General features: G+C 36.8%; 1 protein-coding gene across 9 annotated transcripts in view; it reads right to left on the bottom strand.

The window, feature by feature from the left end:
• Positions 1-23,357, bottom strand: part of DYSF (dysferlin) — a 780,712-nt gene that overhangs the window by 98,533 nt on the left and 658,822 nt on the right. For all 9 annotated transcript variants that reach the window (XM_053704344.1, XM_053704350.1, XM_053704349.1 and 6 more), the window contains one exon: positions 10,204-10,332. In XM_053704344.1, coding sequence (XP_053560319.1) covers positions 10,204-10,332 — 129 coding nt within the window. The remainder of the gene's footprint in view (positions 1-10,203; positions 10,333-23,357) is intronic.

Raw genomic sequence — 23,357 nt, 5'->3', positions numbered from 1 at the left:
TTTTACTGAAAGGGATTCTGTTACTGAAAATGATCATTTAATGAATGTGGTTTAGTGTTTTTTTTACTCTTTTACAGCAGTTTAAGGATAATTTTTGTATTTTGTTTACTCAAAATTTACACCCACTAACTTAGCAGCTTGCCTCTGTACTTCACACTATTATATAGTCTCACTTTATGAACTCTCTGTAGCTCTGCTGTTTAATTACGTAAAAATGTAGTGGTCCCCCCCCACACTTGTGTGTGTGTGTCTGTGTGTTTCTCTCTATTATCTATCCATCTCTTTCCTTATGTGTTGTTCTCCCCCATGGTCTCTCTCTCTCTCTGTCTCACTTCCTCCCCCTCTGACTCTCTAATCCCTTATGTGTCTCTCTAACCCTCTGTGTATGATTGTTTCTCTCTCTTTCTCTCTCTCTCTAACCCTCTGTGTGTGATTGTGTCTCTCTCTCTAACCCTCTGTGTGTGATTGTGTCTCTCTCTCTTTCTCTCTCGCTCTCTGCCCCTCTGTGTATGATTGTGTCTCTCTTTCTCTCTCTCTAACCCTCTGTGTGTGATTGTGTCTCTCTCTTTCTCTCTCTCTAACCCTCTGTGTATGATTGTGTCTCTCTCTATTTCTCTCTCTCTAACCCTCTGTGTGTGATTGTGTCTCTCTCTCTTTCTCTAACCCTCTGTGTGTGACTGTGTCTCTCTTTCTCTAACCCTCTGTGTGTGATTGTGTCTCTCTCTCTTTCTCTAACCCTCTGTGTGTGATTGTGTGTCTCTCTCTCTAACCCTCTGTTTGTGATTGTGTCTCTCTCTCTCTAACACTCTGTGTGTGATTGTGTTTCTCTCTCTTTCTCTCTCTCTCTCTCTCTAAACCTCTGTGTATGATTGTATCTCTCTCTTTCTCTCTCTCTAACCCTCTGTGTGTGATTGTGTCTCTCTCTTTATCTAACCCTCTGTGTGTGATTGTGTCTCTCTCTCTCTTTCTCTAAACCTCTGTGTATGATTGTGTCTCTCTCTATTTCTCTCTCTCTCTAACCTTCTGTGTGTGATTGTGTCTCTCTTTCTCTCTCTCTAACACTCTGTATGTGATTGTGTCTCTCTCTCTTTCTCTCTCTCTCTAACCCTCTGTGTGTGATTGTGTCTCTCTCTCTCTAACCCTCTGTGAGTGATTGTGTCTCTCTCTCTCTTTCTCTCTCTCTAACCCTCTGTGTGTGATTGTGTCTCTCTTTCTCTCTCTTACCCTCTGTGTGTGATTGTGTCTCTCTCTCTCTAACCCTCTGTGTCTCTCTCCCCCGTCTCTCTCTCCCTCTCCCCCCAAGTGCTTTTCTGTGTTTCTGTCTTCCTTTTATTTATTTAATTAATGAATTGGTAGTGCCATCTGATGGTGTGGCTTTATTTAAAGGGGTGGGGTCAAGCGCCCCACCATCTTTAAATTTCATCAGCCGCCACTGGATCAAGACATTTTTATATTTACTGAATAATGAAAGAATCTATAAGCATAATTTGCAGCATTAAAGTAAAAAGTATGTTTTAATCATATTTTAATGGGCATGGATTTCTAGATCTCATAATCAGAGCAATCATTGTGTTATCTGGCAAGAGTTTCTGTTACAATCCTTTTAGACTAAAATAAGATGTTTACTAAGTTGACCAGTTTTCCAAGACACCATTTAAAGGGACATGAAACCCATATGAAACCCATATGCAATTTTAAATAACTTTCCAATTTACATCTAATATCTAATTTGCTTCATTCTTTTGATATCCTTTGTTGAAAATCATATCTAAATATGCTCAGTAGCTGCTGATTGGTGGCTAGATACCTCATGTGATTGGCTCACCCATGTGCATTGCTATCTCTTCAACAAAGGATATCTAAAGGATGAAGGTGTATCCTAGCCACTGCCTCACCAGCCTCTGACGTCACTGCACGTCACTGCCGTAACCTGTCCGCCTGCTCTGAGGCAGCGGACAGAAATCAACCCGATCCTATGCGTTTGGGCTGATTGACCCCCCTGCTAGCGGCGAATCTGCAGGGGGCGGCATTGCACCAGCAGTTCCCAAGAACTGCTGGTGCAATGATAAATGCCGACAGCGTATGCTACCGGCATTTATCGATGTCCGGCGGACATTATACGCTACATTGTATCATGCTCGCTTGCACTATGATAAATCTACCCCTCTGCCTCTAATTACCTCCATAACATTATATACAGTATTTTAATGCAGACCCAAGAACAACATTATCTCAATGTAAAAACAAATCGAGCAAATACCAGCAAATAAAAGCTTAAACAAACACACAAAAACATACTAAAACAAATAATAAATGTTTAACAAATATGAAGCGAATGATTATTGAATGTAACATTTGAATATTCAAACATTAAAATTTCATTGTAAATTTTTCCAGACTTCAGTTTAGGTTTTTAAAGTTATCATTTAATATTCAAAAATGAAATTCAGTTTCTAATTGATATCTTTTGAACAAATGTCAAAGGGAACATTTGTTCCACAAACTAAAAAGTTAAATTAGAACATTTGCCCATCCCTGCAATAGCGTGATTTCAATGATGGGATAGTGTCAGGTGGGAGTGCCTATGACGCTAGCCACCCTCCAGCCACGCAATCCCATTTAGGAAGCGGCTATGGCTTTAATACAGCCGAGTAGTTAGGGCGTTCCATGCTATCCTAACAGTGCTTAAGCCCAGTGCAGTTAGGATGGCATAGAACGTCCTAACGGCGTGAATGGGTTAAAGGGGCATGAAACACGCATTTTTCTTTTATGATTCAGATAGAGCATGTGATTTTAAGCAACTTTAAAAATGTATGTCTGTTATCTAGTTTGTTTTGTTCGCTTAGTGTCCTTTGTTGAAAAGTATACCTAGGTAGGCTCAGGAGCTGAAAAAATATGACTTGTGTTATTGACTCACTTAATGGGGCCGATTTATTAACTTGCGGGCGGACATAATGTTGGCATTTATCATTGCACAAGCATTTCTTGGTCAGCGTTTGTGCAATGCCACCACCCCCTGCACATTCGCGGCCGCTAGCAGGGGGTGTCAATCATCCAGATCGGATCGGGATGATTGCAGTCCGCCACCTCAGAAGTGGCAGACGAGTTAAGGAGCAGCGGTCTTATGACCGCTGCTTCTTAACTCTTGCTTCGGGTGAGTCTGAAACATTGGGGGTAGATTGTAGCATCCGCTGCTTAGTAAATCTACCCCAATGTGTTCAGTTAGCTCCTAGAAGAGAATTGCTGCGTCTTCAACAAAGGATACCAAGAGAATGAAGCAAATTAGATAATAGAAATAAATTAGAAAGTTGTTTAAAATTGCATGCTCTATCTGAATTACAAAAGAAAAAGTTTGTGTTTCATATCCCATTTAAGTATATTCAAAGCAACCCAGCTAAGAGTGAGCCCCTGCTATTAGTTTAAAGGACCAGTAAACACAGCAGATTTGTATAATTAACAACTGCACGATAACAAGACAATGCCATCAGCCAATCACAAATGCATATAGGTATATTCTGTGAATTCTTGCACATGCTCAGTAGGAGCTGGTGACTCAAAAAGTGTAAATATAAAAGACTGTGCATATTTTTTTAATGAAAGAAAATTGGAAAGTTGTTTAAAATGACAAGCTGTATCTGAATAAGGAAAGTTTAATTTGACCTGAGTGTCCCTTTAATGCTCCACTAAGGTTATAATATCTATGTATGTTGTCATTATAGCTTTGTACTTGATAAACATATGGTCATTTTGTTCTGAATATATTGTACACCATAAGAAAACAGTATATAACTCCAGTAAATACTCATTTATTTTGCACTTGAGTTTAAAGAGACAATTTGACAAATTTGGTTCATTATATACGTTTTTTCCGGCTACAAAAATAGACAATTCAATTACAGAGCAAATTCTTAACTGCTTCCATCTCTTTCTTTACCCACCAGGAAAAAAACAAATATTGAGAATTATCCATTGAAGTATAAGCATGTGGTAGTTTGATGTAAATTAGGCATTTCTTTTGTGCAGGAAACTCATACATGTGCTTCAACCACAATCACTTATTTCTTGATTGGAAATGTATTTTCCATTTCCCCTTTGGAACATAATATGCATTTTCTTTTCCTTTCTTTTAATAAATGTTTTGATATTAACATCCTTTAACCCTTTGGCTGCTAAGCCATTTCCCACCTGGGTGCTTAGCTGGATTTGAGCTTTTTTTTTAAACTTTTTTTAAATATATATATTTTTTACTTTTAGACTTTTTTTTTCCAGATCCCCAGGACTTATACCGTTGGAAAGGTTAGGCGATTACCTTTCCAACGGTGGGTCTTGGGGGTCTGTAGCTGCTTAGATGCCTGAAATACAGGCTTCTAAGCAGCATGCCCCTATTTCCCTATATTGTCCATTGTTAATTTTAAATAAAGTTGCGCAGTGACGTTATCACGTCATTGCGCGTGACATCACCAGGGGAATCGTGAAGCTATTCACGCTAGATCGCTGGGGTGTGAGTAGGTGGGAACCCCCAGATTGCCCTCAAGATGGGTGAGTGCTAGCGATGGCTCTGAATCGTGGTCAGCACCTGACTGGGCCGTCGTTTCCACTCAAAGGGTTAAGGTTCATTTAAAAGACCAGTTCTGCAGGCACTCACATATCCCACACCTTACTCCATCCATTAACATATGTAAACCTTCCCTACCACTAAATAGATTGCAAGCTCTTCTGCCCAGGCACTTAGTATTTAAAGTGCCAGATTATGAGTTGAGCGTAAAATATTCCTTATGCTAAATCGATATTTGTGCTCGACATTAATGTGCGCAGGTATAAAGAGTTAGGTGCAATGCAAACGTGTCCTCGTGTTTGCATTGCACGGAAGCATTGTGCTCACTAGAGCGTGCTTCCATAGGCTCCAATGGGAGTCTTGTTGTGGTGCCGTCATACACAGCATAGAACTTATGCGCAGCAAAGGTGGTAAGTAGCGCAGCAATTTTAAATATATATGTATATGATTATATACTGTACATGTTAACACATAAATATATATGTATATAAGCATATACATATACATTATATTTACAGGGAACATACAGTTCCCATAGACCACAATGTAAAGACACTTTTCAGTCTTTTTTTCTAACACTTCACACCAGCCAGTTTTAACACCTAAAAACTGCCTAGAGCAGTATTTAAAAAAAAATAAAAAATAAAAGACCCTCATTTTTGAGGGCATTTGGGGCACTTCTAGAAAATGAACCAGAGATCAGATCTCTGGTTAATTTTCTAAGTGTTAATTGCTACCGCGAGTTTTCGGTAGAAATAACCAGCCACTTGTAATAGCTGGTTATTTATCACGTGCCGACAAACGGGCAAATTTGCCCATTTTGCGGGCGCACAATAAATTAGCTTTGCACTTGTAATTTAGCTCAAAGTGTAGCGAGTTTCAATCTTTTATAAATTAGCCCATACTGACTAAAGTTATACCATCACCAAAAGTACTAGCACTATGCACATTTACATATTAACCACAAGACCAAATCCTGTGACAAAATACTCACATATCATGATTATAAAACTGATCCATTAGGCAGCAGAAGCTGTGGGTTCATGTCTGTGCACCCTGAAGCTTCATTAAAATGCTATTTATTATTACTTTTATTTGTAACCTTGATGTGTTCTGGGGAAATGTAGTTTAATGCCAAAAAAAGTCAAGATTAATAAATGTCAGTCAATAATCAAAGTATTAAGTTCAGATTTCATCTATGTGTGAGCAGTTAATTCTGGTGAGGTTGCTGGTTTTGGTAATAATTCTTTAACACAGAATACTAGATAAATTACACTAATTTGTAGCTCAGAAAAATCCTGTAAGTGCAGAGTTTGAAAAATTGATGAAAAATTCTTGTGGAGCTTTAATGCAAAAGCAGTCTGCTCCTGACAGTGCAAACAACATTGTCAGTGCAAGACATTGCTGCTGAAGAATTATTCTACTTACACTATATCAGAAGGATACATTGCATCAAGCAAAAGTCTTCTTCCTCCCAAAAGCAAGATGAAGATACGAATCTGACTTTTTAACCAAAACTCAAATTTGATACAATAAGATTACGAGTTGAGCGTTAACAGTTATACATTCGTATTAGTTGAAAGTAAAAGCGATTGCTTGAGCGCAATCGCGATTTACGATAGAATAATTGCTGTGTTCTTTAGAGCTCTGGTTAACTGTTTTGCTAAACAAAAAAAATATCAGAAAACACATAAAAAATACATGACAAAGTACTCATAATAACACTATTTAATAAAAAAATATTTAAAAAAAATATTGCACAAAAAAGTTATAAGGGCTCAAAGATATGAGGTCTCAGGCAGGAAATGACTTTAACATAGAAATACATACATATACATCTCTAAAGATGGATATGTATGTATATATATATGTTTATATGTGTGTACATATATATTAATATGTGTATATATGTATTTACAGCCATATATACACATATAAATACATAAATACATATGTACACCTATATACAGGGAGTGCAGAATTATTAGGCAAATGAGTATTTTGACCACATCATCCTCTTTATGCATGTTGTCTTACTCCAAGCTGTATAGGCTCGAAAGCCTACTACCAATTAAGCATATTAGGTGATGTGCATCTCTGTAATGAGAAGGGGTGTGGTCTAATGACATCAACACCCTATATCAGGTGTGCATAATTATTAGGCAACTTCCTTTCCTTTGGCAAAATGGGTCAAAAGAAGGACTTGACAGGCTCAGAAAAGTCAAAAATAGTGAGATATCTTGCAGAGGGATGCAGCACTCTTAAAATTGCAAAGCTTCTGAAGCGTGATCATTGAACAATCAAGCGTTTCATTCAAAATAGTCAACAGGGTCGCAAGAAGCGTGTGGAAAAACCAAGGTGCAAAATAACTGCCCATGAACTGAGAAAAGTCAAGCGTGCAGCTGCCAAGATGCCACTTGCCACCAGTTTGGCCATATTTCAGAGCTGCAACATCACTGGAGTGCCCAAAAGCACAAGGTGTGCAATACTCAGAGACATGGCCAAGGTAAGAAAGGCTGAAAGACGACCACCACTGAACAAGACACACAAGCTGAAATGTCAAGACTGGGCCAAGAAATATCTCAAGACTGATTTTTCTAAGGTTTTATGGACTGATGAAATGAGAGTGAGTCTTGATGGGCCAGATGGATGGGCCCGTGGCTGGATTGGTAAAGGGCAGAGAGCTCCAGTCCGACTCAGACGCCAGCAAGGTGGAGGTGGAGTACTGGTTTGGGCTGGTATCATCAAAGATGAGCTTGTGGGGCCTTTTCGGGTTGAGGATGGAGTCAAGCTCAACTCCCAGTCCTACTGCCAGTTTCTGGAAGACACCTTCTTCAAGCAGTGGTACAGGAAGAAGTCTGCATCCTTCAAGAAAAACATGATTTTCATGCAGGACAATGCTCCATCACACGCGTCCAAGTACTCCACAGCGTGGCTGGCAAGAAAGGGTATAAAAGAAGAAAATCTAATGACATGGCCTCCTTGTTCACCTGATCTGAACCCCATTGAGAACCTGTGGTCCATCATCAAATGTGAGATTTACAAGGAGGGAAAACAGTACACCTCTCTGAACAGTGTCTGGGAGGCTGTGGTTGCTGCTGCACGCAATGTTGATGGTGAACAGATCAAAACACTGACAGAATCCATGGATGACAGGCTTTTGAGTGTCCTTGCAAAGAAAGGTGGCTATATTGGTCACTGATTTGTTTTTGTTTTGTTTTTGAATGTCAGAAATGTATATTTGTGAATGTTGAGATGTTATATTGGTTTCACTGGTAAAAATAAATAATTGAAATGGGTATATATTTGTTTTTTGTTAAGTTGCCTAATAATTATGCACAGTAATAGTCACCTGCACACACAGATATCCCCCTAAAATAGCTAAAACTAAAAACAAACTAAAAACTACTTCCAAAAATATTCAGCTTTGATATTAATGAGTTTTTTGGGTTCATTGAGAACATGGTTGTTGTTCAATAATAAAATTAATCCTCAAAAATACAACTTGCCTAATAATTCTGACCTCCCTGTATATGTGTGTGTGTGCATTGTATACCTTTGCAGTTAAGTAGATGAAAACATGTAAAAGCATATTTATGCAATATTCATATTTAATAAAATGTTATACTCTGTATTTAAGGTAAATATTTCACATTCCAATGTTCTACACATAGCAGAATATGTTTTATGTATTTATAAATAGATATTCCTATGCAAATCTTTATATATCTAAACCAATATATAATCATGTGTATATATATATATCTGTGCAAAAAACCATCATATATATATATATATATATATATATATATAGTATCACACAAAAGTGAGTACACCCGTCACATCTTTGCAAATATTTTATTATATCTTTTCATGTGACAACACTGAAGAAATGACACTTTGCTACAATGTAAAGCAGTGAGTGTACAGCCTGTATGACAGTTTCGCTGTATGTTCTTGCACACAATGCTGCAGCTCAGTTTCAGGGTCTTGGCAATCTTCTTATAGCCTAGGCCATCTTTATGTAGAGCAACAATTCTTTTTTTCAGATCCTCAGAGAGTTCTTTGCCATGAGGTGCCATGTTAAACTTCCAGTGACCAGTATAAGAGAGTGTGAGAGCGATAACACCAAATTTAACACACCTGCTCCCCATTCACACCTGAGACCTTGTAACACTATCGAGTCACATGACACCGGGGAGGGAAAATGGCTAATTGGGCCCAATTTGGGCATTTCCACTTAGGGGTGTACTCACTTTTGTTGCCAACAGTTTAGACATTAATGGCTGTGTGTTGAGTTATTTTGAGGGGACAGCAAATTTACACTGTTATACAGGCTGCACACTCACTACTTTACATTGTAGCAAAGTGTCATTTCTTCAGTGTTGTCACATGAAAAGATATAATAAAATATTTACAAAAATGTGACGGGTGTACTCACTTTTGTGGGATACTGTATATATATTCTAGTTTTGTGATCCAAGCACTCACTGTAAGTTGAATTGCCTGGGTGCACTCTATGGTAGATAGGCAGAAAGTTTCATGTAGAGAAGAGGCACACACAGGACTTAATTAACACAAATTTTATTGATAATTCATTCATTCAGTCAGTCAACGTTTAGGGGTTAAACCTATTAACCCCTAAACCGCAAGCCCCCCACAATGAAATATACTTAAATGAACTATTAACCCCTAAACCGAAAGCCCCCACAATGGAATGTACTAAAATAAACTATTAACTCCTAAACGATTCCCTAACTTTATATTACAATTACAATTTCCCTATCTTAAATTAAATTAAAACTTACCTATCAAATTAAATAAATTAATTTTAAACTAACAATTAAACTAAGATAATTATTAAACTACAATAAAACTAACTACCAATTAAATTAAACTAAACTACACATTAAAAAAATCCTAACACTACTCTAAAAATTACAAAAAGTAACTAGTTACAAAAAATAATAATAACTAAATTACAAAAAACAACAAACACTATATTATGAAAAATAAGAAACAAATTATCAAAAATAAAAAAGAATTACACCTAATCTAATAGCTCTATCAAAATAAAAAAGCCCCCCCCCAAAAAAAAACCAAAAAAAAAAAACCCTAGCCAACAATAATCAATGGCCCTTAAAAGGCTGGGGTTATCTATCTATTCATATCTATCTATCACCTGTCTGTCCATTTTCTGGCATCTAAAAAGATTGTGGCTGGCTTTTACCTGGCTCCTAAGAATTTAACAATTTGACACTGATTCCTGTGACCAGCTCTGAATCTTAAAGCTACCGTTTCTGTTGCATTGGGATGCCCTGGAACACTTGTGACAACCCTGATTTGTTTTATTTACTGATTTTATTTAGTTCAGTAAAATAATTGGTTCCATGAAAATTGTTTACCTTACATTTACTCCCCGACTTCATTCAATGACATTTGTTTGTGAAATTATCAATGATAAAACATGACATCATAAGGCATTACAAATGATAATACCTGTGATCAATGACATCACATATTATATAACATGACATCACCAATGACATTATGAATAAAAATGTAATAGCATTCTCCAACTAATTCCTGTGGAGAATAATAATCGTTACGCAAGACCCAGCACTGATTGGCTAAAATGAATCACAAACCTTAAACTCCCCAACAACAGAGGGATCTTCTGTTTCATCTTGGATCTTTCCTCTGTACAGTTTGAATGTTCGGCAAAAGTCTGACACACCTTCATAATCGTCTATGTTTTCCAGTTCAGTGTCAAGTACCTGTGAACAAACATTGTGATTAAATTGTTTTATTTATAATTAAATTGTATAATGTTCAAATATAGATGTCTATGTATATACCAGTGATTTGTTTACACATCACACACAGTATTCACTATTGTTTAGTTAATTGCAGAAATATACATCATAGTTACAATCAGGTTACCAATCTTATGTACTAAATACTCAATCCAATTTTTTTTAAAACGTATTTGAAGTTAGTTCAGCGAAAGACCAGTAGTACCATGCAACTCTGGAGCTGAAATGAATGTGTTTAACCCATTTGTGGGAAATGTTGATTATAATCTCGTGCTGGTTTTGGGTAGTGTACTCTCCATTATATGGTTATTATATTGAAGACATCTAGTGGCTATTTACATCAATTACAGTTTATTCCTCATAGGAGTGAAACAGGAATTTTGTTAATAAAGTGTACAGCTTGTCAATAAGGTAAAATGTTTTAATTTGCAGTCCGCAGAAGCCATCTTAATGCTCAGAAGTGTACAAGTGCAGCCCCTTCAGTTTCTGCCTACAGATACACATATGCCTGTAAGTTATTTTATTATTTGCCAAAGTTTATTGCATATTTGAATTGCACTGCTATTTGTTATTTTTTAAATATCCCCCAATTGCTTCCAAAATAAAGTGTTTGTTCACTTTTTTGTTCTTAAACAATTGTAGCATTTTAAAAAAACTGCACTAAGCTGTTTTATGGAGTTAAAGTGTGTGGGTGTGGGGTGTTAAAAAAAACAGCACTGAAAAGTGCCTTTACATTGTGGTCTATGAGAAACTGTGTGTTCCCTGTAAATATATATGTATATGCTTATATACATTTATGTGTTAATATGTGTATATACATATATAAACACATAAATATATACTGTATGTACTGTATATTCATATTCATACTGTATATATTTAAATTTTGCTGCCCAACGCTGCACAACTTACCCCCTGTGCAGCGTTAGGTTTTTGGCATCAGAACGAGGCTGTCATTGGAGCGTATGGAAGCTTCCCTGCAATGGGAACGCGAGGTTGGTTCACATTGCGCCTAACTTGTAATGTCAGCGCACATTTGCATGCGCTGGAATTACTGAGTGAAGCGCAAATATCATGTTTGCACAAGCATAATTTTGCACCCCACTCGTCATCTAGGCCACATTGTTCAAAAAAAGCAACCAAAGATTTTGCGTGATCTGCCTCCATGCAACAGATTTTTATTTGTATCATTCTCTGAGGGTTCCATATAAAATAATTTACTGCCATCAGAGCAGAATCTGCAAACATTCCACAGATGCTTAAAGGGACAGTAAGATAGAGCATTCAATTTTAAAGAACTTTACTTACTTATATTTTACTTCTATTATCTAATTTGTCTGGCTCTCTTGGTATCCTTTGTTGAAAAGCATACCTAGGTAGGTTCAAGAGAAGGACTGCACGAAAGGGAGCTGCTGATTGGTGCTTGCACACATATGCCTCTTGTCACTGGTCACTGTGCTCAGCTAGCTTCTAGTAGTGCATTGCTGCTCCTTCATAAAGGATACCAAGAGAATTAACCATATTTGATAATTAAAGTAAAATGGAAAGTTGCTTAAAATTGCATGCTTTATCTGAATCATAAAAGAAAAATTGGGGAGTCACGTGCCTTTAAGGAAAAGTTGTACTTGGGTAGATTTCAATGCTGATTTTGAAATATTGATACTCAAATAAATTATTAGGGTTTCAAACTGCACTAATTGTGTATTAGCTATATCATTCTCTCTTCATTTGAAAATTCTATAAAGAGAGCTGCACGGTTGCCAAATAATTATTATTTTGTAATACTTAATTTGCCGAACAGTTGGCCAAGAGTTTAACTAATGCCAAGAGAAGTGCAGCTGTTACAACTTATCCAACTAGTCTATTAAGTTCTGTTCTGTCTTTGTGTGGTCAAAAGGTCTTAAGTTAACAACACCCAAAAGGTTCCCACACTAATATTGGCGTGTTTATTGCTTAAATGGCATTTCTACATCCATAAAACTGTTAGCCATTACACGAAGGTTTACACTGATCTAAAACGTATTACTGAACTCTATTTACTGCACACTAAAGAAAAGACCAGAAAAAGAAAACCGCAGAGAAAAACACGATGAACTTTCTCAAGACCAAGGGAATCAAAAAAATGAAAATCTTGGAGTTACAATATACAGAATGCATTTTTATGGAAAATATTAGTGTTAGAAAGGACATAGAAGTCAAAATTAGACTTTCATGATTTAGATAGCACATTCTAGTAGAAAAAATCCAATGTAATTCTGTTATCAAATTCACCTCTTCCACTTGGAATCCTGTGTTGAAATTTTGCCCTATTCCATGACAGCATACTGAGGTACGCTCCGGAGCGTGAAAGTGTCTTGAGCAATATTTCTAAAACATTTTAAGAACTGTATTATTTTTGGAAATCCCCAGAGATTTTAACACTGGTTTTCTACTAAAAAAAAATGAAATATGTGTTTCAAAGTGATTGTGATCGACCCCATAGTGGCAAACACTGCTGCCATATAGGGATCGAATCACAATGCTTTTGAAAAATGTATCTAATGATGTATCTACAAAAATATCCATAGGCTTTAATTGTGATTTTCTGTTGAAAACCATCAGATAAGTGTTTCTAAAGGATTGTGATAAATTTTTCTTTGTTCTCTTGGTATCTTTATTTGAAAAATAGGGATGTAAGCTTAGGAGCCGGCCCATTTTTGGTTCAGCACCATGGGTAGCACTTGCTGATTGGTCGCTACATTTTGCCACCAATCAACAAGCGCTACCCGGGTGCTCCTAAGCTAAGGGAGTAAATTAGAAAATTGCTTAAAATTGCATGGTCTATCATGCTAGTCTTGATATTTTTTTGTGGGAGTTAACAAGCTTGGCTGTGTTAGACTTGATAAGATTGTGATCTTTTTATGGGAGTTAACAAGCTAGGCTGTGTTTAACTTGGTAAGATTGTGATCGTTTTGTGGGAGTTAACATGCACGTCTGTGTTTAACTTGATAAGATTGTGACGTATTGTATCGGAGATAAGCTCAGCTGTGTTTAACTTGATCTGATTGTGATCTTATTATGGGAGTTAACAAGCTTGGCCGTGTTTAATTTGATAAGATTGTGATCTTTTTATGGGAGTTAACAATCTCGGCTATGTTTAACTTAAGATTGTGATATTTTGGTGGGAGTTAACAAGCTCAGCTGTATTAGAATTGATAAGATTCTGATCTTTTTTGTGATGGTTAACAAGCTCGGCTGTGTTTAACTTGATAAGATTGTGATCTTTTTGAGGAGTTAACAAGCTCGGCTATGTTAGACTTGATATGATTGTGATCTTTTTGTGGGAGTTAACAAGCTTGGCTGTGTTAGACTTGATAACAAAATTGTGATCTTTTTATGGGAGATAACAAGCTTGGCTGTATTAGACTTGATATGATTGTGATCTTTTTATGGGAGTTAACAAGCTCAGCTGTGTTAGACTTGATAAGATTGTGATCTTTTTATGGGAGCTAACAATCTGGGCTGTGTTTAACTTAATAAGATTGTGATATTTTTGTGGGAGTTAACAAGCTCGGCTGTGTTAGACTTGATAAGATTCTGATCTTTTTTGTGATAGTTAACAAGCTCGGCTTTATTTAACTTGATAAGATTGTGATCTTTTTGTGGGAGTTAACAAGCTAGGCTGTGTTAGACTTGATAAGATTGTGATCTTTTTATGGGAGTTAACAAGCTCGGCTGTATTAGACTTGATAAGATTGTGATCTTATTATGGGAGTTAACAAGCTCAGTTGTGTTAGACTTGATAAGATTGTGATCTTTTTATGGGAGTTAACAAGCTCAGCTGTGTTTAACTTGATAAGATTGTTATCTTTTTATGGGAGTTAACAAGCTCAGCTGTGTTAGACTTGATAAGATTGTGATCTTTTTATGGGAGTTAACAAGCTCGGCTGTGTTAGACTTGATAAGATTGTGATCTTTTTATGGGAGTTAACAAGCTCAGCTGTGTTAGACTTGATAAGATTGCGATCTTTTTATGGGAGTTAACAAGCTCAGCTGTGTTTAACTTGATAAGAGTGTGATCTTTTTGTGGGAGTTACCAAGCTCTACTGTGTTTAACTTAATGAGATTGTGATCTTTCTGTGGGAAATACCAAGCTCTACTGTGTTTAACTTAATGAGATTGTGATCTTTCTGTGGGAATTAACAAGCTCTACTGTGTTTAACTTAATGAGATTGTGATCTTTCTGTGGGAATTAACAAGCTCTACTGTGTTTAACTTAATGAGATTGTGATCTTTCTGTGGGAATTACCAAGCTCTACTGTGTTTAACTTAATGAGATTTTGATCTTTCTGTGGGAATTAACAAGCTCTACTGTGTTTAACTTGATAAGATTGTGATCTTTTTATGGGAGTTACCAAGCTCCGCTGTGTTTAACTTGATAAGATTGTGATCTTTTTATGGGAGTTAACAAGCTCCGCTGTGTTAGACTTGATAAGATTGTGATCTTTTTATGGGAGTTTGAAGCTCGGCTGTGTTATTTATTTATTATTTATTTATTATTTATTTATAAAATATTTTACCAGGAAAGATACATTGAGATTTCTCTTGTTTTCAAGTATGTCAAATATGTTAGACTTAATAAGATTGTGACCTTTTTATGGGAGTTAACAAGCTCGGCTGTGTTAGACTTGATAAGATTGTGATCTTGTTATGGGAGTTAACATGCTCAGCTGTGTTTAACTTGATAAGAGTGTGATCTTTTTGTGGGAGTTACCAAGCTCAACTGTGTTTAACTTAATGAGATTGTGATCTTTCTGTGGGAGTTAAACAGCTCGGCTGAGCTTAACTTGATAAGATTGTGATCTGTTTGCGGGAGTTAACAAGCTCAGCTGTGTTTAACTTGATATTTTGTGATCTTTTTGTGGGAGTTACCAAGCTCGGCTGAGTTTAACTTAATGAGATTGTGATCTTTTTGTGGGAGTTAACAAGCTCAGCTGAGTTTAACTTGATAAGATTGTGATCTTTTTGTAGAAGTTAACAAGCTCAGCTGAGTTTAACTTGATAAGATTGTGATCTATTTGTGGGAGTTAACAAGCTCGGCTGTGTTTCATTTGATATGATTGTGATCTTTTTGTGGGAGTTAACAAGCTCAGCTGAGTTTAACTTGATAAGATTGTGATCTATTTGTGGGAGTTAACAAGCTCGGCTGTGTTTCATTTGATAAGATTGTGATCTTTTTGTGGGAGTTAACAAGCTTGGCTGAGTTTAACTTCATAAGATTGTGATCTTTTTATAGGAGTTAACAAGCTCGGTTGAGTTTAACTTGATAAGATTGTTATCTTTTTGTAGGAGTTAACAAGCTCGGTTGAGTTTACTTGATAAGATTGTTATCTTTTTGTAGGAGTTAACAAGCTCAGCTGAGTTTAACTTGATAAGATTGTGATCTTTTTGTGGGAGTTAACAAGCTTGGCTGTGTTTCATTTGATAATATTGTGATCTTTTTGTAGGAGTTAACAAGCTCGGCTGAGTTTAACTTGATAAGATTGTGATCTTTTTGTAGGAGTTAACAAGCTCATCTGAGTTTAACTTGATAAGATTGTGATCTTTTTGTAGCAGTTAACAAGCTCAGCTGAGTTTAACTTGATAAGATTGTGATCTTTTTGTAGCAGTTAACAAGCTCAGCTGAGCTTAACTTTATAAGATTGTGATCTTTTTGTGGGAGTTAACAAGCTTGGCTGTGTTTCATTTGATAAGATTGTGCATTTGGACACTTTTAGAAAATTAACCAGGGATCGATCTATGGTTAATTTTCTTAGTGCTAATTGCTACCGCAAGCTTCAGGAAAGTTATTTTCTGTAAAAAGCACAATTGGGGCAAAAGAGGTTACCCATAGGTGGTAAATCACAATAGAACAAGCTACTGAGTTGTTCTTCGTTCCTGGAAGAGCACTTCTCTTTCTGTTTGCATATGTGTAAATTTGTATATACATAAATATATATATATACTGTATATATATATATATATATATATATATATATATATATATATATATATATATATATACCACATTTTAACCCCACTCCGGTTTTCAGGGGAAACAATGTGCATTTGAGATGTAGTGGTGGTGGTCCCTGAGGTAGTGTTCACCTAATAGGAACTAAGGTCAGGTTCCTATAATGGACTTAGCATCACATACCTGGGGTGCATTCATGGTGGTCATTAATGGTGATAAGTGAATCTTGTGTCTGTGGTTACATGGATATATAATCATTTCAATATACTTAAAGAACACGTCAATAGGTCACTCAATATATGTGCAGTATCTAACTGGGTACATACAGGCTTGGACTATCTGGACTTATTTAACTATGGCTTTATCTGCATTATATGTGGGTCCAGTATATGTCAGAAATGTCATATTCTGTTCTATAAGCTAGATGCAATGTGTTCAATTTAATCAACACATGTAACACTCTAGAGTTATGCATAAATACATACTCAGGTAGGATAAGAATACACACAAGTATAGGTGTTAGCTTTATTTGGAGTATAACCATTTGAGCACTAATGCTGCAACAGTGATACCTTGTTTTATTTCATTTTTTTACTCTTTTATTTCATTTTTTTACTTTCTCATTTTTTTAGCAATCTGTACATTTGACTGCAGGTTTGCTGACTCTTATTGATTTTAGACCATGTTGTTGCAATTTTGACTTTAGTTTATTTTTCTCAATATGCCTATTAGGTAAGGCTTGACAGTTAATGGTGGTCAATAATGTCACTCTTACCACCTTATAACTTAAGGGATAATTCATATTTTCTCTACAAATGTAATGCTGTTATCTAGGGCCATATACATTGTATGTGATGAGACACAAAGTATGGCATATTGAATGGTTTGTTGATATGCTTAAGTGTTTATTTTCTTTGATACGGTGTTACCGGAAGTGAGGCAGTTTCGGTATCTTCCGGTTAGCACACATAATGTAACGCAGGATTTGCGCTCCAGAACGATATTAAGCTATCAATAGCTGGGGTATCTATATAGAAATCTTGAGACACATTAGCACGTGTGATACACCCACAATAGATTGCACAATGTGACAGTAGGTGGAGATTCCGCTTAGGAATATGAATATGCACATGTCTAAAGATAGGGACAGGTATATGTTTATTGTTATTTTCACTTATGATTTGCACAGTGAACAGGGCGAATTGGATTATATGAGAGTACACTATAATAACGAAATAAGTATTTGAAATCGTATATGCCGGAAGTGAGGCTGAGTTTGTTCACTTCCGGTTTGGATTGTAATGGAACGCAAGGCTTGAGGTCCACCACGGTATTTTGGCACCAATGAGTGTTACACATGTTTGAGATTGTTTGTTAATTTATTATCACTATATAAGTGTGTATTTATCACAAGTTTGTCATGCTGATGAAGGGGAAGTTTTCCTCGAAAACGTTTCAATAAAATTGTAATTTTGTTTACTAAAAAGACCTGAGAGTGCATTTGCTTGGAGGACTATTCATTACATTTATGCACCCAGGTGGATGACTATTGGAGGGTAACACTGTAGACTGGACTGTTGGTATATATATATATATATATATATATATATATATATACACATACATTATAGTTATTGGTATTTATATTAAATATTTTTTAAGCAGAAAGTGTATATATGAGTGTAATACCATATTCTATGTATTTATGTTGTGCTTGGTGCATTTTTTTTAACCCTTACACTTTATGCTAGGTCTTCAGTCAGGCTAATCCGTTAAGCACAAATGTTGTTTGTGCTCAAGTGCACCTGTTTACTTTCGACTTGTAATATGCACACTAGTTATTGCTTATCGTGATCCCCGCTAACTTTAGTGCGCCACGTATAATATATATATATATATATATATATATATATATATATATATATATATATATATATATATATATATATATATACTGACTTCTATATCTATTTAACTACTAATGTAATCAATAGCTGATAAGTTAGTAAATTTAGACTTGTATGCCCTCTCATGTGGTCCCTTTAGTTAGCATCTCTCTAAGGGCCCGATTTAAGGGAGCGTGAGACAATGCACAATTTTTGCTTTAAATCGCTACATAGTCAGAAAGCTTCTCCTAAGTCTGGGCACCAGATCTTCAGCACACATGTGCTAATCCTTTTTGGCCACAAGGTCCATAAGATTCCATAGGGCAGTGAGGGGTCAGCATGCCAATCTTGTGCAGCAATCACTGCTCTGTGGACTGGCAGCAGTCAGCGATCTGGGGGGTCAAGGGTTTTATAGCCCTTACGCAATGCTGCATTCTGTTTTCAGGAGAACCAAAAGCCAAATCAAATATCTGTTTCAAAACTACAAAAAAATATATTTTGCTCACAAAATGAATAATCTGACATCTGTTACATTTAGACCCCGAGCAAACGCATCAAATGTAATTTTAGTTTCTCACTTTTCCTGGTTTATAAAATTCTAACCAAGAGCGAGAAGTGTCCGCCAACGGCAAGGTACAATAGTGAAGGTTTTCTAACCTTGGCAGATTATATTTTTAATAATCAAGTTTCTTAAAAACATTTTGTCATATAGGTTTCAAGCATTAGATTATGTGAAAACAACTTGTTTAAAGGGACATTAAAGTGAAAAACTAAACTTTAATGATTGGTGCAATTTTAAATGACTTTTTAATGTATTACTATTAGAAAATGATTTTTTGTCCTCTTGAAGAGTAATCATAGGGTAGGCTTAGGATCAGTACTACTAAGCGCTAGATGCTGATTGGTGGGTACACACATACACCTCTTGTCATTGGCTCATCAGATGTGGTCAGCTAGCGCCCAGTAGTGCATTGCTGCTCCTGAGCCTACCAAGGTTTACTGTTGAACAAAGGATACTAAGAGAATGATGCAAATTAGATAATAGAATTAATTCTATCTACATTATGAATATGTTGTGACAGTGGCATATTTAGGTTTTGTGCTGCCATAGGCACTCAAAATTCTGCTCCCCCCAGGTTTAAGGCCTTTGTTGGCCATAATATTTTTTGATCAGGGTGTAAAGTGACTTTTTTCATACCATTGCCAAAGTAAACGTTCACCAGGGCTTGCAAAATGCATACACTCAGGTGGGTTGAATTATCACGTGTACACAGTATACATGTGAGCAGAACTATATATATATATATATATATATATATATATATATATATACTGTGCATATATATATATATGTGTGTGTGTGAAGCACGTAACGTGTATGCACTCTCACCATCAAACTATATCCGCCAGGGTGCTGTAATGACACGCCCTCTGCGATGAGACGGTTAAAGGATGGGTCGCTACAGTTGCACCGGGTTGGTTTGCTAGTATCAAGTAGCAACCAATCCAATGTTTGTTTTGCTGTCCATGCGGACTCTCCAACATCCTGTTTTGTGTTTGTGATTGGATATTTGTGAGAATGATATACGCCCAGGTATCTATTATTGGTATTGGATAGTTCCCTTAATGGGCGTTTTTATGAAGTATGATTCATGGACTTACTATGATTATGGCGTTATAATTGTTGATTTTCAGCACAGGATTTTGGCTGGTAGATCGGATCACTGAGAGGTGGATGCTCTTAACCACACTTATTTGTACTATATATAGTTATTCACTAACTTCATTATTTCACTAACTTCATTATTACACTGTTTTGAGTTTGCAACTGTTTGTAGACCTTATTGGGTGGCAATTCACCTCTGTGGGTGGCGTACAGGCTTTGCCTCTTGATATCTTGGCCCTTATGTTTTTGTTTTGCTCCTGTACAGAGCATTATAGGGATTGGTTATTTGAATATGGATTTTTGAGGATGATGGGGTGTTAGGTCCTTTAGTTACTTACTCTCTTCAGGAGCATTTGTTATTCTCGGGGTTCATTAGTATAGTTTGCATCAGCTGGTTAACAGTGTGATTGTGTTCAGGAGCGGCGGGGGCATTGAGCTGAAATTAGTTTTGACGTTTAATGTATGTTGAGTGTTTGTTTAGTTATTCACATCTATATGATGAGACATGCGATGATGCCTTCAGAGGATGGTCCGTTATATGGAGACCTGGTTGCTCTGACAGTACACAAGAGTAACCTATCCGTGGTTGGCTATAAAGTCCTTGCGGGCTTGAGAATAGATAATGCACAGTACAAGGGTATAAGTTGCAGCAGCTCTTTTCAGTAGGATTAAGCCCCGGAGCGGTGGGGGCATTGAGCTGATACTGTTATATTTGTTAAGGTGTATTAATAAGCTGTCTGTTTGGTTTATCTTTTGTTTATCCATTGTGCCAATTGTTTTGTTTATTGGACATTTAGAGACACGCCCTCTGCAATGACACGGTTACACACTACAGTTGCACCGGGTTGGTTTGCTAGTATCGAGTAGCAACCAATCTAATGTTTGTTTTGCTGTCCATGCGGACTCTCCGACATCCTGTTTTGTGTTTGTGATTGGATATTCGTGAGAATAATATATGCACAGGTATCCATTATTAGTTAGTTCCCTTAATGGGCGTTTTTATTAAAGTATGATTCATGGACTTATTATGATTATGGCGTTTTTCATCACAGGATTTTGGCTGGTAGATCGGATCACTGAGAGGTGGATGCGCTTAACCACACTTATTTGTACTATATATAGTTATTCACTAACTTCATTATTACACTGTTTTGATCATTAATTGTTAACCACTTAAAGGGACAGTACACTGTAAAATTGTTTTTCTATAAATGTATTTTAAATGACTTGTTATACCAACTGCAGGGTATAAAATATTTGAGAAATTGCATTTTCGGGTTTATTTGTGTATCTGAAGTAGCTGGTTTTGTGCTTTGAAACCACAGCCTATTACAATGGGTTGAGCTTCAGGTAATATCAGATCTCATTATGTTATCACTTTTATGTACACACACTTGCTCCCTTATCTTATATTTGTCTGGAACACCAAAGCTCAATACATAGAGAGAACAATGGAAAATTATCATTTTATTACTTAACTATCATGCCCCCACTGAGGGTGTAATCTCTTCTGCTGACTGTGTTTACTTAGGCTTGTCAATAGCGTATACGCCAGTATCAAAACTTTCAGTATAGGTTGGGAAACCACAAGCTAAATCAGCTATTTCAAATGCTGAAATATGAGTAAAGGAGCTACTTGCAACCAATTTAATACACTCTAGCAGGTAAAAAGGATCATTGGGAATAATTTAAAGGGGAGAAAGTTTTTGGGTGAACTGTCCCTTTAACATTGGAGCAATTTTTGCACACGGACAGCTGTTATTGGCTGTGCTTTGGGGGAGGGTTTTATAGGCCTTTAAATGTCTTGTTTGTTCACTTACTGTTTGTCAGAGGAAGGGACAGCATTCAGTCCTGAAACGTCACACAAAATAAAGTTTTTCACTGATGTTTGAAGACCAGAGAGTGCTTATTTTTTTACCTATCTATCTATGTATCTATCTATCTATCTATCTATCTATATATATATACATACAAAATCAGGAAAAAGGACAGCACATCCAGACTGGGCCAGGTATACATCCCACGACCCATAAACAGGCTCAGCTTTGGTTGCTATCGCACTCACATAAAGCTTCTCTATTTACAGAGTCACAGGCAGTTAACCCCAGGCCTGCCAGGGCGCAAGTCCTTAAGGAGAAGCACATCCAGACTGGAACGGGTACACATCCCATGACCCATAAACAGGCTCAGCTTTGGTTACTATCGCACTCACATAAAGCTTCTCTATTTACAGAGTCACAGGCAGTTAATCCCGGGCCTGCCTGATTATTAGCTTGCATTTGTGTGCATGGCTGCAGTTGTGTGGCTGTATTAGGGACCCAGGTATGTGGAAGAGACCTTGATGTGATACCTGGGCTTGTCCCATTTGGCCAAATGCGGTAACTAACTCTTCCGGTTTTGCAATTTAATCCTAGCTGAGAGCTTGTAAGTGAGTACTGGACTTTATGTGTGTTGTATTGTCTGATTTTGTAATTCTCCCTAAGGACTTGCACCCTGGCAGGCCCGGGTTTAACTGCCTGTGACTCTGTAAATAGAGGAGCTTTATGTGAGTGCGATAGCAACCAAAGCTGAGCCTGTTTATGGGTCATGGGATGTGTACCCGGTCCAGTCTGGATGTGCTGTCCTTTTCCCTGATTTTGCTTATGCCCAGGGTGATTACATAAGTCTGTGAACCCTGACTTGTTCCCAGTTTGTTTGATTATTAGCTTGCATTTGTGTGCACGGCTGCAGTTGTGTGGCTGTATTAGGGACCCAGGTATGTGGAAGAGACCTTGACGTGGTACCTGGGTTTGTCCCATTCGGCCAAATGCGGTAACTAACTCTTCCGGTTTTGCTTTTTAATCCTAGCTAAGAGCTTGTAAGTGAGTACTGGACTTTATGTGTGTTGTATTTTATGTATATATATATATATATATATATATATATATATATATATATACACAGACGGCTAGCACTAGTTAAGTCACCTGCAGCTCCCAACAGAGTATCAAAATGTGCTGCCTCCTCCAAAATAAGCCCCTGCCTTGTTCCACTTGCTAATCAATGTAAATATATGAGTGGTTCCTGCAAAAATACGAGCAATGTCAGGCTAAATAAACCCCAAATAGCTCTTCCCACTGGGAAAAATCAGCCAGTGAAGAAATGTTTGTGCAAATTATAAAACTTACATGGATGGAATTGACAATTTAAATAAAGATCTACAATAAGGTACATGAAAGTGCAAAACGAAAAAAAACTATAATGTATCAGAGCATTTTATTATTGCACCATTACTTGCATATAACTTGGGGTTAAACAAATAGTTAATGTCAGCTCCAGAACAGTAATGCACTTCTGGTGAGCCAAGGACAAGAGGCATATGTGTATACCCATCAATCAGCAGCTAGTTTCTAGTCATTAATTGTTGCGCCTGGTCCTACCTAGGTATGCTTTTCAACAAATG

Source organism: Bombina bombina, chromosome 2 (assembly GCF_027579735.1).
Source record: "Bombina bombina isolate aBomBom1 chromosome 2, aBomBom1.pri, whole genome shotgun sequence".
NCBI lineage: Eukaryota > Metazoa > Chordata > Amphibia > Anura > Bombinatoridae > Bombina > Bombina bombina.
Note: the sequence above shows the minus strand (reverse complement) of the source record. Positions and strands in the feature narration are given on the sequence as shown.